This window comes from Schistocerca cancellata, chromosome 1 (assembly GCF_023864275.1).
Source record: "Schistocerca cancellata isolate TAMUIC-IGC-003103 chromosome 1, iqSchCanc2.1, whole genome shotgun sequence".
Classification (NCBI taxonomy): Eukaryota; Metazoa; Arthropoda; class Insecta; order Orthoptera; family Acrididae; genus Schistocerca; species Schistocerca cancellata.
In genome coordinates, this window is record NC_064626.1 from 751533180 (window position 1) to 751547961 (window position 14782).

General features: G+C 43.3%; 1 protein-coding gene across 1 annotated transcript in view; it reads left to right on the forward strand.

Annotated features, from left to right (window-relative positions):
* The window catches only part of LOC126100560 (uncharacterized), a 167739-nt gene that overhangs the window by 144739 nt on the left and 8218 nt on the right, over positions 1-14782 (forward strand). Inside the window, exon 8 of the mRNA XM_049911216.1 lies at positions 6777-6922. Within this exon, the coding sequence (XP_049767173.1) occupies positions 6777-6922 (146 nt within the window). The remainder of the gene's footprint in view (positions 1-6776; positions 6923-14782) is intronic.

The window sequence follows — 14782 nt, forward strand, 5'->3', positions numbered from 1 at the left end:
CTCCACCTCCCCTGTACTTCACTGTTCATCTACATCTACATATATACTCCGCCAGCCACCAAGCGGTGAGTGGTGGAGGGCACAATCCGCGGCAAAGTCGTATTTCCCCCCCCCCCCCCCCCCCTCTGTTCAACTCGCGGATGACGCGAGGGAAAACCGTCTGAACGCCTCAGTACGAGATCTAATTTCCCTTATCTTTCAATGGTGATCATTGTGCGATTTTAAAGTTGGTGGTAATAATATATGCTCTACATCCTCGGTGAAGATCGGAGTTCGGAATTTAGTGAGCAGCCCCTTCCGTTTAGCGCGCAGTCTATCTGCAAGTGTGTCGCAGTTCAAACTTTCTATGAGTCTTGTAACGCTCTCGCGATGGCTAAATGTACCAGTCACGAATCTTAGCGCTCTTCTTTGGACCTTCTCAATATCTTGAATCAGACCCAACCGGTAAGGGTCCCATACAGCCCAACAGTACTCTAAGACTGGACGAACTAACGTATTGTAAGCAATTTCCTTTGTTGAAGGACTGCATCGCTTCAGGATTCTACCAATAAATCGCAATCTAGAGTTCGCCTAGCCCGTTACTTGTGTAATATGATCATTCCGTTTGAGATCATTTCGAATAGTCGCACCCAGATACTAGACGGATGTTACCGCTTCCAAAGACTGGGCATTTATTTTGTACTCTTAAATTAATGGGGATTTTCGCCTTGTTATACGCAGTAGGTTACACTTACTAATATTGAGAGATAACTGCCAGTCATTACACCACGCATTTATTTTCTGCAAATCCTCATTGATTTGTTCACAACTTTCGTGTGATACCACTTTCCTGTAGACTACAGCATCATCGGCAAACAGTCTAATGCCGCTGTCAATACCACCAACCAGATCTTTTATGTAAATCGTAAAAAGCAGCGGACCTATTACACTGCCCTGGAGCTCATCTGAAGTTACGCTTGTTTCTGTTGAAGTCGCCCCATTCAGGACGACATACTGCTCTCTGTCTATTAGAAAACTTTCTATCCAACCGCATATGTCATCGGATAGACCGTAAGCGCGCACGTTTTGGAGCAAGCGACAGTGTGGAACTGAGTCGAACGCCTTTTGCAAGTCTAGAAATATGGAATCAACCTGGGAGCCGGTATCTAGAGCCAGTTGTATATGATGTACAAAGAGGGCCAGCTGTGTCTCGCATGACCGCTGTTTCCTAAAACCGTGCTGGTTTCTGTAGATTTTTTACAACCACCCTCCGCAATGTTGGCACTACATCTGATGGCAGGTAAAGCTCTCCAGGCATCTGCCGAACTCAAACACTTCCTTGGAATTGCCACAAAGTATAGTATGTTTCATCACTGAAAATCACTCGTTTTCAGTCATTTTCTGCCCAGTGGCGCGACTCTCTGCACCCCTCAAGTATTGGTAAGCACTGGCAGCATTAATGTGAGCTTTATGAGGGGCTGGTCGACCGCTGCACGCCTTTCTTTTTAACTCGGTACCCACAGTAACTGTGCTAGCTGGCCTGCTGGAGACGGTTCCTTCGGCTGATTTCAAGCGATTTTTTACAAACACTCTCTGCAATGTTCGATGGTTCCTATCCGACAGTAAATTAGGTATGCTCGGACTAGTTTAGGTATGACTGCTCCTTCGTGTATCCGCATCAGAATCAGATCACAAACAGTCCAGTCGAAATGTCCCAGATGAATCTGTTACTCACGTGCCATCCAGTCATTTGTCCAGCTGCGAAGAAAGTGAGCTCTCCTGGCCTGTGGATTCTGCTGCTACCGCTTCGTTACTCCTTTTACGCTGGCGGTCGCGCCTCTGGTGACATCTGGTGGTCAACTGCACAATACATGGGAGTGTCGAGCACGGAGTTTACTGTCCGCAGCTCATGGTCTAGTGGCTAGCATTGCTGCGTATGAATCACGGGGTCCCGAGTTCGATTTCCGGCCGGGTTGGGAATTATCTCTGCGCGGGGACTGGGTGTTTGTGTTGTCCTTATCATTGCATCATCATCATTCGTGACAGTGGCTAGATTGGACTGTGTAAACATTAAACTGTGTATAAGTTGGGACCGCAGTTGAGCGCCCCACAAACCAATCATCATCATCATCATTATCATCACGGGTTTTACTCACGACGAGCAGCTGTCTGTTATGTGCGTCTTTGCAGCTCCGGCATTTAGGGAATTTTCCGTGGTGCTTTATATCCTCAGCAGCGTGTTCTTTCGACTTGCAGCAGCAGTTGTTCAATTACTGCATGTAACACAGTCCTACAGTTAAGCGGCCCACAATCACTGCCACTTACGACAGAATTAGTCATATAGCATTAACGTTTATACTCACAAAGAGAAGCGTTGCATAGCGAATCCCAACCCTTCATGCCAAATTTGCCAATCGACAATTACTATTTACATGTTATAGCTGTTTTATTGAAGATATATTTTTGTATTATGTTGGAACATCATACTTCCATGCACGTTTCTCTGGCAATAAATCAATCGCTTCAATGAATAATCTTTCTCATTTCAATACAGAATACACCTTGTTCAGATAATTTTTTGTCTTTTCTTTAAGTGTTTTATGTTTTTTATTGTTTCATCACAAGCTGACAACTTGGGGTTCGCTACTAGGACCAAATAAGATTAAGTGGAGACGTTCATCAAAATATACAGTATTTAAAAAATGTACCAAATCCACAGTTTTGAAGACATAGCAATGAAATTTTTTACCATGCTTTACATGAATTTAACACATTAACTTTTAAGTTATTAGATTTCAGTTTTTTACTTTTAAATTAAAAAAAGAGTTAAACAAGTACATATACAATATTTCTGGAATTTAAAAGCTTTATTTTTAAAAAGTATGTATGTACCTTTTTCTCAGAACTTATTCAAGAGATTAGTACAAAATTTCCTCAGTTTAGTCTTTTTACATATAGTAAGCTTCATTCATTATGTTTTTTGAATGTATCGAACAGGAGAATTTTAATAATTTTTAATTATAATCCTCTGAGTATAATACAAAATTCATGCAAAATTCCAGCCACTTCGCCCCATATCTCAGCTTACAGTCACAATTTCAAAATTCACTCTTGAGGAAACATTTATTGGGTTTATAGAAATAAGTGAACACAATTTCATAATTCTAGTCTTTATCTATTCTGATAAAAGGATACATAATTTTTTTTTTAAAAAAACATAATTTTCAGGAAATGCAATTTAAAGTTCTATCTCAAGTTTTTTCTTGTCAGCTCCTCAGAACGCCCCATATTTGTTCTCAGGGTCGTTTTTCCCTTCAATGCTTCTCTTCTGGTTTCTTCTTTTCTGCCTTCTTTCCTTTAACAGGTCTACAACTCACTTTTCAGCTGCAGAGAGGTGCTGTAATCTATTTTTCTGGAGATGTCTGGAGTGAAATTACCTATCTTACAGCCCAATCTTTCTAATACTTTTATCCTCCCTACGCTCCCATCAATGAATATAAGGACTGCATCATAAGCTGCAATGCTGACAACTATAGCAGAAGAAAATACCGTTTCAGGGCATTGCTTCTTCATAAACAAAGCAACCGGTTTGTTATTGTTTCTAAGATACGGAACAGAGTAAAAAAAAAATGGTTCAAATGACTGAGCACTATGGGACTTAACGTCTGAGGTCATCAGTCCCCTAGAACTTAGAACTACTTAAACCTAACTAATCTAAGGACATCACACACATCCATGCCCGAGGCAGGATTCGAAACTGCGACCGTAGCAGTCGCGGCGGTTCTGGACTGAAGCACCTAGAACCGCTCGGCCACAGCGGCCGGCTAACAGAGTCACAGATGATTCATAAAATCAAATAGTATACGTATACCACAGCCTTCTAAATGTATTCTGTGGAAGTTTGTTTGAAAATAATCCACGTGTGCATCGTTCACCGAGCTAGTATTGAAGTGTTGCTTCAAAATATGAGCGTGGCAGGGTCACGTCACACATTGAATTACTTTTCAGGCACTTCGGATGTGATTTCATCATTGAAACTTTGGGAATTTCATGTCCATGAGTTCTACTAACAAACAGAAAGAATATGAAAATTGACATTTTCGGTCAATTTCACGAACGTCCCACTTTAATACGCGTTCAGATATTTCTTCGCACACAGATCTCAGTAGTGTATCCTAAGGTTGGATCTCTGTCAGAGGTCATTCTGATGCAGAAATTAATCACAGGTATTTCCCGCATTATTATATCACTGTCACACCTTGTAAGTCTCGATGAAAAGATTTACATCTACGTCTACGTGGATACTCCGCAATCCACCCTACGACTCGTGGCGTAGGGTACCCCGTACCACTGCTGGTGTTTTTCCTGCTCCACTAGTAAAGAGAGAGAGGGAAAAAATGACGGCCTGCGTGCATGTTGGAGGCAGTAGAATCACTCTTCAGGCAGCTTCAAATGCCGGTGCTCTAAATTTTATAAAGTGCTCTACGAAAAGAATATCGCCTTCTCTACAGGGATTCCCCTTTGAGTTCCCGAAGCATGCCAGTAACACTTGCGTGTTGTTCGAACCTACCAGTAACAAATCTAGTATCCCGCCTATGAATAGCTTCGATGTCTCCCTTTAATCGGACTTGATACGGATCCCAAACACTCGAGCTGTATTCATGAATATGTCGCACTAGCGTCCTACATGCGGTCTTCTTTACAGATGAACCACATTTCGCCTTCCGTACCACAATCCTCAAATGCTCGTTCCACTCCATATCGCTTTGCAACGTTATGCCCAGATACACTACTGGCCATTAAAATTGCTACACCAAGAAGAAATGCAGATTATAAACGGGTACTCATTGGACAAATATATTATACTAGAACTGACATGTGATTACATTTTCACGCAATTTGCGTGCATAGATCCTGAGAAATCAGTACCCAGAACAACCACCTCTGGCCTTAATAACGGCCTTGATACGCATGGGCATTGAGTCAAACAGAGCTTGGATGGCGTATACAGGTACAGCTGCCCATGCAGGTTCAGCATGATACCACAGTTCATCAAGAGTAGTGACTGTCGTATTGTGACGAGCCAGTTGCTCCGCCACCATTCACCAGACGTTTTCAGTTGGTGAGAGATATGGCCAGGGCAGCAGTCGAATATTTTCTGTATCCAGAAAGACCCGTACAGGACCTTCAACATACGGTCGTGCATTATCCTGCTGAAATGTAGGGTTTCGCAGGGCTCGAATGAAGGGTAGAGCCACGGGTCGTAACACATGTGAAATGTAACGTCCACTGTTCAAAGTGCCGTCAATGCGAACAAGAGGTGACCGAGACGTGTAACCAATGGCACCCCATACCATCACGCCATGTGATACGCCAGTATGGCGATGACGAATTCACGCTTCCAATGTGCGTTTCACCAAACACGGATGCGACCATCATGATGCTGTAAACAGAACGTGGATTCATCCGTAAAAATGACGTTTTGTCATTCGTGGACCCAGGTTTGGTCGTTGAATACACCATCGCAGGCGCTCCTGTCTGTGATGCAGCGTCAAGGGTAACCGCAGCCATGGTCTCCGAGCTGATAGTCCATGCTGCTGCAAACGTCGTCGAACTGTTCGTGCAGGTGGTTGTTGTCTCGCAAACGACCCCATGTGTTGACTCAGGGAACGAGACGTGGCTGCACGATCCGTTACAGCCATGCGGATAAGATGCCTGTCATATCGACTGCTAGTGATACGCAGCCGTTGGGATCCAGCACGGCGTTCTGCATTACCCTCCTGAACCCACCGATTCCATATTCTACTAACAGTCATTGGATCTCGCCCAACGCGAGCAGCAATGTCGCGATACGATAAACCGCAATCGCGATAGGCTACAATCCGACTCTTATCAAAGTCGGAAACGTGATGGTACACATTTCTCCTCTTACACGAGGCATCACAAAAACGTTTCACCAGGCAACACCGGTCAACTGGTGTTTGTGTATGAGAAATCGGTTGGAAACTTTCCTCATTCAGCACTTTGTAGGTGTCGCCACCGGCGCCAACCTTCTGTGAATGCTCCGAAAAGCTAATCATTTGCATATCACAGCATCTTCTTCCTGTCGGTTAAATTTCGCGTCTGTAGCACGTCATCTTTGTGGTGTAGCAATTTTAATGGCCAGTAGTGTATTTAAACGACGTGTGTGAAGCTGGACACTACTAGTGCTGTATCCGAACATTACGGATTTGTTTTTTCTACTCATCCTCAATGACACATTTTTCTACATTTAGACTAGCTGCCATTCATCACGCTAATTAGAAACTTTGTCTAGCTCATCTTGTATCCTCCTACAGTCACTCAGCTAAGACACCTTCCTGGACACCACAGCATCATCAGCAAACAAGCGCGGATTGCTGCTCGCCCAGTCCGCCAAATCATTTCATCCTATCACACGCCCTTGGGGCACTCCCGACGATACCCTTGTCTCTGATGATTCCTAGGTGTAATGCCAATTTTCTAGGCTGAATTTTATATTCATGTTTAGACATTAAAATACATTTCCTTCTTTTTTCTGTCTGTGAATAAACCGCATCCCATTTATTTTGTTGTTATTGTGAGGTGAAACGGCTTGTCCGTAATTCTGCTACGAACCCCCTTCCCATGCAATATGCGTGAGTGGAGCATGTTCCTTCCTTCGCTCTGATACGGTCTTCCTTTCCATAGTAGAAAGACAGCTGTAAGCAGAAAGGCGTAATATTCTGCCTGCTGAATGCACATGCTGTTCTTGTAACGCGACTGGTGGAATGTTGCAGCTGCGGGTGGCGCACCTCTGCGACCGGCGCCTGCTCGAGCCCGTGTGGGCGCTGTGTCTGTCTGCGCTGCTACACGTGGCCGTCCTGGACCGGCGCCACTGTCCCCCGGGTTTCATGGCCCTCACCGAGATTCTCGCTCCAGGCGTGTGAGTACTGCTGCTACTGCCTGCTCTCCTCACTGCGCTGTCACTGGCACTTACATGTGCAAGCTACAGGGTGTTTCAAAAATGACCGGTATATTTGAAACGGCAATAAAAACTAAACGAGCAGCGATAGAAATACACCGTTTGTTGCAATATGCTTGGGACAACAGTACATTTTCAGGCGGACAAACTTTCGAAATTACAGTAGTTACAATTTTCAACAACAGATGGCGCTGCAAGTGATGTGAAAGATATAGAAGACAACGCAGTCTGTGGGTGCGCCATTCTGTACGTCGTATTTCTGCTGTAAGCGTGTGCTGTTCACAACGTGCAAGTGTGCTGTGGACAACATGGTTTATTCCTTAGAACAGAGGATTTTTCTGGTGTTGGAATTCCACCGCCTAGAACACAGTGTTGTTGCAACAAGACGAAGTTTTCAACGGAGGTTTAATGTAACCAAAGGACCGAAAAGCGATACAATAAAGGATCTGTTTGAAAAATTTCAACGGACTGGGAACGTGACGGATGAACGTGCTGGAAAGGTAGGGCGACCGCGTACGGCAACCACAGAGGGCAACGCGCAGCTAGTGCAGCAGGTGATCCAACAGCGGCCTCGGGTTTCCGTTCGCCGTGTTGCAGCTGCTGTCCAAATGACGCCAACGTCCACGTATCGTCTCATGCGCCAGAGTTTACACCTCTATCCATACAAAATTCAAATGCGCCAACCCCTCAGCGCCGCTACCATTGCTGCACGAGAGACATTCGCTAACGATATAGTGCACAGGATTGATGACGGCGATATGCATGTGGGCAGCATTTGGTTTACTGACGAAGCTTATTTTTACCTGGACGGCTTCGTCAATAAACAGAACTGGCGCATATGGGGAACCGAAAAGCCCCATGTTGCAGTCCCATCGTCCCTGCATCCTCAAAAAGTACTGGTCTGGGCCGCCATTTCTTCCAAAGGAATCATTGGCCCATTTTTCAGATCCGAAACGATTACTGCATCACGCTATCTGGACATTCTTCGTGAATTTGTGGCGGTACAAACTGCCTTAGACGACACTGCGAACACCTCGTGGTTTATGCAAGATGGTGCCCGGCCACATCGCACGGCCGACGTCTTTAATTTCCTGAATGAATATTTCGATGATCGTGTGATTGCTTTGGGCTATCCGAAACATACAGGAGGCGGCGTGGATTGGCCTCCCTATTCGCCAGACATGAACCCCTGTGACTTCTTTCTGTGGGCACACTTGGAAGACCAGGTGTACCGCCAGAATCCAGAAACAATTGAACAGCTGAAGCAGTACATCTCATCTGCATGTGAAGCCATTCCGCCAGACACGTTGTCAAAGGTTTCGGGTAATTTCATTCAGAGACTACGCCATATTATTGCTACACATGGTGGATATGTGGAAAATATCGTACTATAGAGTTTCCCAGACCGCAGCGCCATCTGTTGTTGAAAATTGTAACTACTGTAATTTCGAAAGTTTGTCTGCCTGAAAATGTTCCGTTGTCCCAAGCATATTGCAACAAACGGTGTATTTCTATCGCTGCTCGTTTAGTTTTTATTGCCGTTTCAAATATACCGGTCATTTTTGAAACACCCTGTACTTGCCCAAATGTAGTGAGTAACCAGCGAACCCGACAATGCTTTGCAGTTGCTAAATATGTATGTAGATTGGACATATGTCCTGATATCCTTCTCCCCCCTCTCTCTATCCTTCTCCTCCTACCCACTCACTTTTGTCCATCTGCTCCTCCCTCCGCCATCTCTGCGAATCACCTTCCCCCACTCTCATATATTGCTTATCCCACGTTCTCTCTATCCATCTGCTGCTGCATCATCTCTGTCCATATCCTCCTTCTCCGTTTTTATATCCGTTTCCTGCCCCCTTCTCTGTACATCTCCTCCTCCCCCTCTCTCTGACCTTATTTATTGTTCTTGGAAACGGAACCTTGATTGGGAATAGAAGTCAAAATGAATGGGTAAATTGGTTGAGTATCATTAGTACACGGGGTCTGAGAGAGACCATCCCAGCTGTTGAATCTGTGAGGATAGTAGCTTTAATGACAGTGGTTTTAATCTACGGACAGGTAGGATTAAAAGTTAGGCATGGACAGAACTTTCCTGTTTTCTGTTAAAAATGACTGTGAAAAGAAAAACAAAACCGATTTTTTTTCAGTATAGTTGAGCATCCTTTTTCTCGTAGACAGTTTAATACTATGTGTTTATAAATTGTCTATATAGCACCAATGCATTGTCGGTGATGCTGTAATGCTTTGTCTCAGACAGGGTCAACGAGAAGACTTCAATAAAATAAAGCATTAAGTTACAACACACACACACACACACACACACACAGGCACAACGAGAAGACCATCACAAATAGATAAACCCTTTGGCCAGTAAGGCATGCGTCAAAATTAGATGATACACACACAGTCACGCAACGCATCTCAAACACACAAGTGCAGACTCAGGTAACTGAAACCACACTGCAAGCAGCAGCACCAGTGCATGATGGGAGTGATGATTGGGTGGGGGTGAGTTGCGTGTGTGTGTGTGTGTGTGTGTGTGTGTGTGTGTGTATCTTTGACGATGGCCGAAAGCTTTATTTATTTGTGCCGGCCTTTCTATTGTGCCTATCTGCGAATCAGCATCTCTGCTAGATGGTGAATGGCAACTTTCCTTTACAGAATATTGTTGCATTCCATCCTGGATTTTCGATTGTTTGATGTCTATATATGCAGTTGTTGAGGTTGCGCGTAGGCTGTCAGTCGGTACTTCAGTTGCAACATACCGAGCTGAACATTACCTTTAATTTCCGTGAACTGAAATCAACAATTACTCTAGGATCTTCATTGGTTAGACTGTCGAACAGACCCTCCGTTGTAATACATTTAGCCGAATCTTCCCTCAATTTGTCTGAATTGGAAAATAACAGTTTCACTAAGATCATGAATTTATTGAAATGAAAGAAATCGGAATTCATTATTTTGACAATAATTTGCCGGTGGTTTACCGACTGTGGAGACGCCACGCACAACTGCCCGTGGGAGAAACTAGGCAATTCAAGGTTCACTCCACAAACCTCCAACGACAGGCCTTTCGCTTTATTAATCGTCATTCCTAATGGAAGGCGAACCAGAGAATGGACATGCTTAACTTGAAACGGCAAGTCGATTGGAACACATCCAGCCCAACCTTACCTTTAATTTCCATGAACTGAAACATAACAATTTGCCTAGGATCATTTTTGTTAGTCTGACAATCGACGCTCGGTTGCAATACATCCAGTCGAAACTTTATGTGAATTGAAACACAACAATTTTGCTAAGATCATAAATTTATTGAAACGAAAGAAATCGGAATTGATTGTTTCGACAATGGTTTGCCGATGGTTTACCGACGGTCGAGCACGCCACTCACAACTGACCACGGCAAAAACTTCGCAATTCAAAGTTCACTCCACAAACTTCCAGCAACTGTGACCTTGCGATTTATTGATCGTCATTGCGAATGCAAGGCGAACCAGACAATGGACACGCTTCAATTGAAACAGGAAGTCGATTAGAATCAGTAGTATTCTTGGAATCAGAATGTCTTCGCCTTTGAACTTTCCTATGATTATGGTTGCTTCAGTCACGTTGTTCATCAGCTTATTAACAGCGAGTATTTTCACATTGTACAGTTTCGGTTGGTTCACACTACGTAACACGATTATTACCGAGCCGACCTCGAGCTGCTTCATTTTTATGGATGACATTGCACGACGACATTGAACTCTGCAGGTGGAGGAGGAATGGATTGACCTGTGTGTCCCTTGACTTACATCCGATTGAGCGCATATGGAGACGTATTGGGGCACGTCCACATGCACTAGCGACCGTCCAATAGTCGTCGATTGCGCTGATCGAGGAATGAAACGCCCTACAACCAGAACTCGTTACCAACCTTGTGGCCAGAATGACAGCACGTTGCAAAGCGTGCGTTCCGCACACACACTATTAAGAACCTCATTCCGCCTTTTGTAATGTCCTGGGGACCATCATAAATCGCGGTGACTCTCGTATAACTATTGTCTTAGAATGAAAGTGTCATTTCTGTTCGCCTCATTGCGTATTTATTCCAGTTTCCTTCTGTACTATTCTGTAGTTTTGCTTTCTATGTACGTTCCTAGTTTCATCTAGTTTTATTATTTGGCACATCACGTGACAATTAATGTCTTACCTAAGTTTTGTACGCCGATGTGTATTGGTGCTGCAGACGGCTGAATGCAAGAGGAAACTACAACCATTATTTTTCCCCGAGATATGCAGCTCTAGTGTATGGCGTAATGTTGATGGCATCCTTTCTGGTATAATCGGAGCTAAAATTGTACCCAGTTCGAATCTCCGGATAGGGACTACTGAGGAAGATGTTGTCATCATGAAAATATCACCACCAGTCACCAGACACTTAATCGATTCCACCTCCTCCACCCCCGTCCTGACGCATGGCGACAGGAAGAACGAAACATTTGCTCACGAACGTACACAGTTATGAATACAAAACAAAACAGGAGTAATACAGGAGGAGGTCTAATAGTGGGCCAATGCAAGATATGACCAATAACGGGACTACCTAGGAGTAGGTCTAATAATGAATATATGAATGCGAATAATCTACCGTGAACAGTTTAGTCAATCCGTGAACCCATCCACCATAGTAGCACAAGCTTATATGCCCGCTATATCGACACAGATGATGACGATAAGGAAATAACGTGTGACGAGATAATAAGTTAGTTTCGTGTTCCATGGATCATTTTCTCGATGTAACGTAAAGCTGTGGAAGGAGTTATTTTATATTCACATCACAGTTATATTTTGCAAATATGCCTACATGCTGATAATATACAAGGGCTTTTTTTCTAAAGAACAGAAGACTTACAGATGTGAGCTACTAAGTCCTACCCAGCATCTTTCACACGTTACAATAAGAGAAATTCTTCTATGGAACAGAAGTAGTTGTCAAGGAGAAACATTTCAGTTTCTTCTCAAGCTTTACTTTGCTGTCTGTCAGACCTTTTATAACACTGGGCAAGTGATCAAAAATTTTTGTTACAGCGTTGTGCTAAACACAGCCTTAATGTGGCGTAATGAATATAATTATTTCTTGTGGCATTTTAATTATATATTATTGTTCCTTTTGAACTGCAGTAGATTATTTACAACTGGCTTCATAAGAGAACAAATATAGGACTACAGTAATCAGAATGCCTAACTCCCTAAACAGATCTCTACAAAATGATCGTGGGTTAGGACCACATATTATTCTTACAGCACGTTTCTTTCTTAAAGATGAGTTATCTCAAAACATTATTCTATATGTCATTATTGAATGAAAATATGCAAAATACGTCATCTTACTCATTTGTGCGAATGTGGCTGACCTACGTTGTTTTAGGAGTTCCAAAATGTTGTTTTTCCACTTTAAATACTGTTTAAATCTAGGGTTTCAGGCAGCCTCTGTGGCCGAGCGGTTCTAGGCGCTTCAGTCTGGAACCGCGCGAACGCTACGGTCGCAGGTTCGAATCCTGCCTCGGGCATGGATTTGTGTGAAGTCCCAGAGTACTCAGAGCTATTTGAACCATTTGAACCAGGGTTTCATCCTTGGATTTAAACCCAGTGGAGAGTCTGTAGGACCACCTCAATCAGTCTGTTCGCGTCATGGATCCTCAGCGCAAAAACTGGCCACGGCACTGGAGTGGGAATGGCTCCGCATCCCTGTCGGTGTCTTCCACAACCTCACTGACTCTCTTCCTGCACACCTCACAGCGGTCCACTTTGCAAAATCTGATTATTCAGGCTTTTGGTCACATTAAAGTGACTAGACATTGTATAACGGTAAGAAAAAATTTCGAAACCAGATTTTAAACTGTCAGACCTTTCCAACTGGAGGTGCGGATCACGATCATAATTTATTAGCTATGAAATACGCTAACTGGAAGAACGGAGAAATCTACGAATTAAGATAGTATCTGGATAAACTGACAGAACGAAACGTTTCTGATCAGAAACGTATTTCCAAGCCGCAGCAACATACAAAAACGCGGTATTCACAAATGAGAAGGAGAAAACGTCAATCCAACTAAAAAGAAACGCTTTGGCACAAAAAAAAACCATCACAGCTCATGTGTAGTCAAATACTACAGTGTGGCTGATTTCGGTTGACAGCCACAGGACACACACAATGTAAAATAAAAGGATGCCACCACTGTCGTGAAACATGTTTTGACGTCTAAACAAAACAATAATTTGTGTACTTGAAAATAGGTGAACCCGTCCTTCATTCATTATTATTTTCTGCAAGCACGGGAACTGAAATCAAAATTGCAGAATGACTACAGTTTGCTTTGTCGATTTATGTCCCTCGGCGGAAGTTGGACCCAACTGCCAATATTTCCTTGACATAGCATCATGACGTCTCAACAGAACACATGTTCATTTCAGTTACTAGCTCTGTGTGAAGTTCTCATAGGCCTCTGTGAAGGTCGTTAATCTAGATCCTTGTGTTACGTGATTGTAACGTACAAGGGTCATTCAATAAAAAAACCGGATTTAAAAAAAAAACATTTAGCGTGAGATTGGAATACAACACTCGTTTACTTTTCAACGTAATCCACTTCGCATTCTCTCAGACTTACGCCAGCGCTGGACAAGCTTCTCAATTCCACCTGCAAAGAATTCTTGGGGCGTATGCGTAACCAATTCCACGCTACTGCCTAGATTTCCTAAGTTCAGATTGGAATACTTATCGTAAGGATAGGTTAGTCACCAATGGCGGCGGCGTGTTTATTGCAGTAAAGTATTCGATAAAATCTAGTGAGGTTATCACGGATTGCGATTGTGAATTAATCTGGGTGAAGTTAAGCATCAAAGATCGGTCAAAAATGGTAATCTGATGCTTTTATAGATCACCCGGGTCAGGAGCTCTAGTGGCAGAGCGCTTCAGACAGAACTTGCAGAATATCGTTAGTAATTTTTCTTATTATGCCGTTGTTACAGGGTGTGACTTTAACTTGCCAGGTATAGACTGAGAGTGCCATGCTATCAAAGCTGATGCCATAGACAGGGATTCGTGTGACATTGTTCTGGATGTCTTGTCCGATAATTACTTTGAGCAGATAGTGAGAGAACCACCTTGTGAGGGTAACGTCTTAGACCTCCTGGTAACAAACAGACCTTAATAGAATTAGGTAACGTAGTGGAACGTATCAGTGATCATATAGCTGTGATAGCATCTTTCAAAACGAGTCTTACAAAGAATGTTAAGAAAGGCAGGAAGATATTTTTGCTTAGCAAGAGTGACAGGATAAAAATTTCAGAGTGTCTGAGAAGACAGCATCAAATATTCGATGATGAGTACGAAGATGTGGACAACAAAAGGAAAAAAATCAAAGGCAACGTGCAATATGCTAAAAAAGTGTATTCTGGGTAAGGTCTTAACTGATGGGAAAGACCCATCATGGTCGTGTCAGAAATATGCTATGTAATCAAAGAGATCTTCGTTTCAGATTCAAGAGAATTAAAAACCTAGCTCAAGCTGAACGAAGCGCCAATGCGTGTAAGCACAGCAATGAGAGAAGCGTTCAGTGACTCTAAAAGCAAAACTTTGTCAACCGATCCGAGTAAAAGTTCTAAGAGATTTTGGTAGTTGAAAGTCTCTTGCTGCCGGATCCTAAAATGAACTCGATTCGATATTTTGACGATCCAACTGCTTGTTCGCCCAAATATCGAATCGAGTTGGTTTTAGGATCCGGCAGCAAACCCGAAGAAGCTTTGAAGACTTATTGCGCCGGCAAAGCCTAC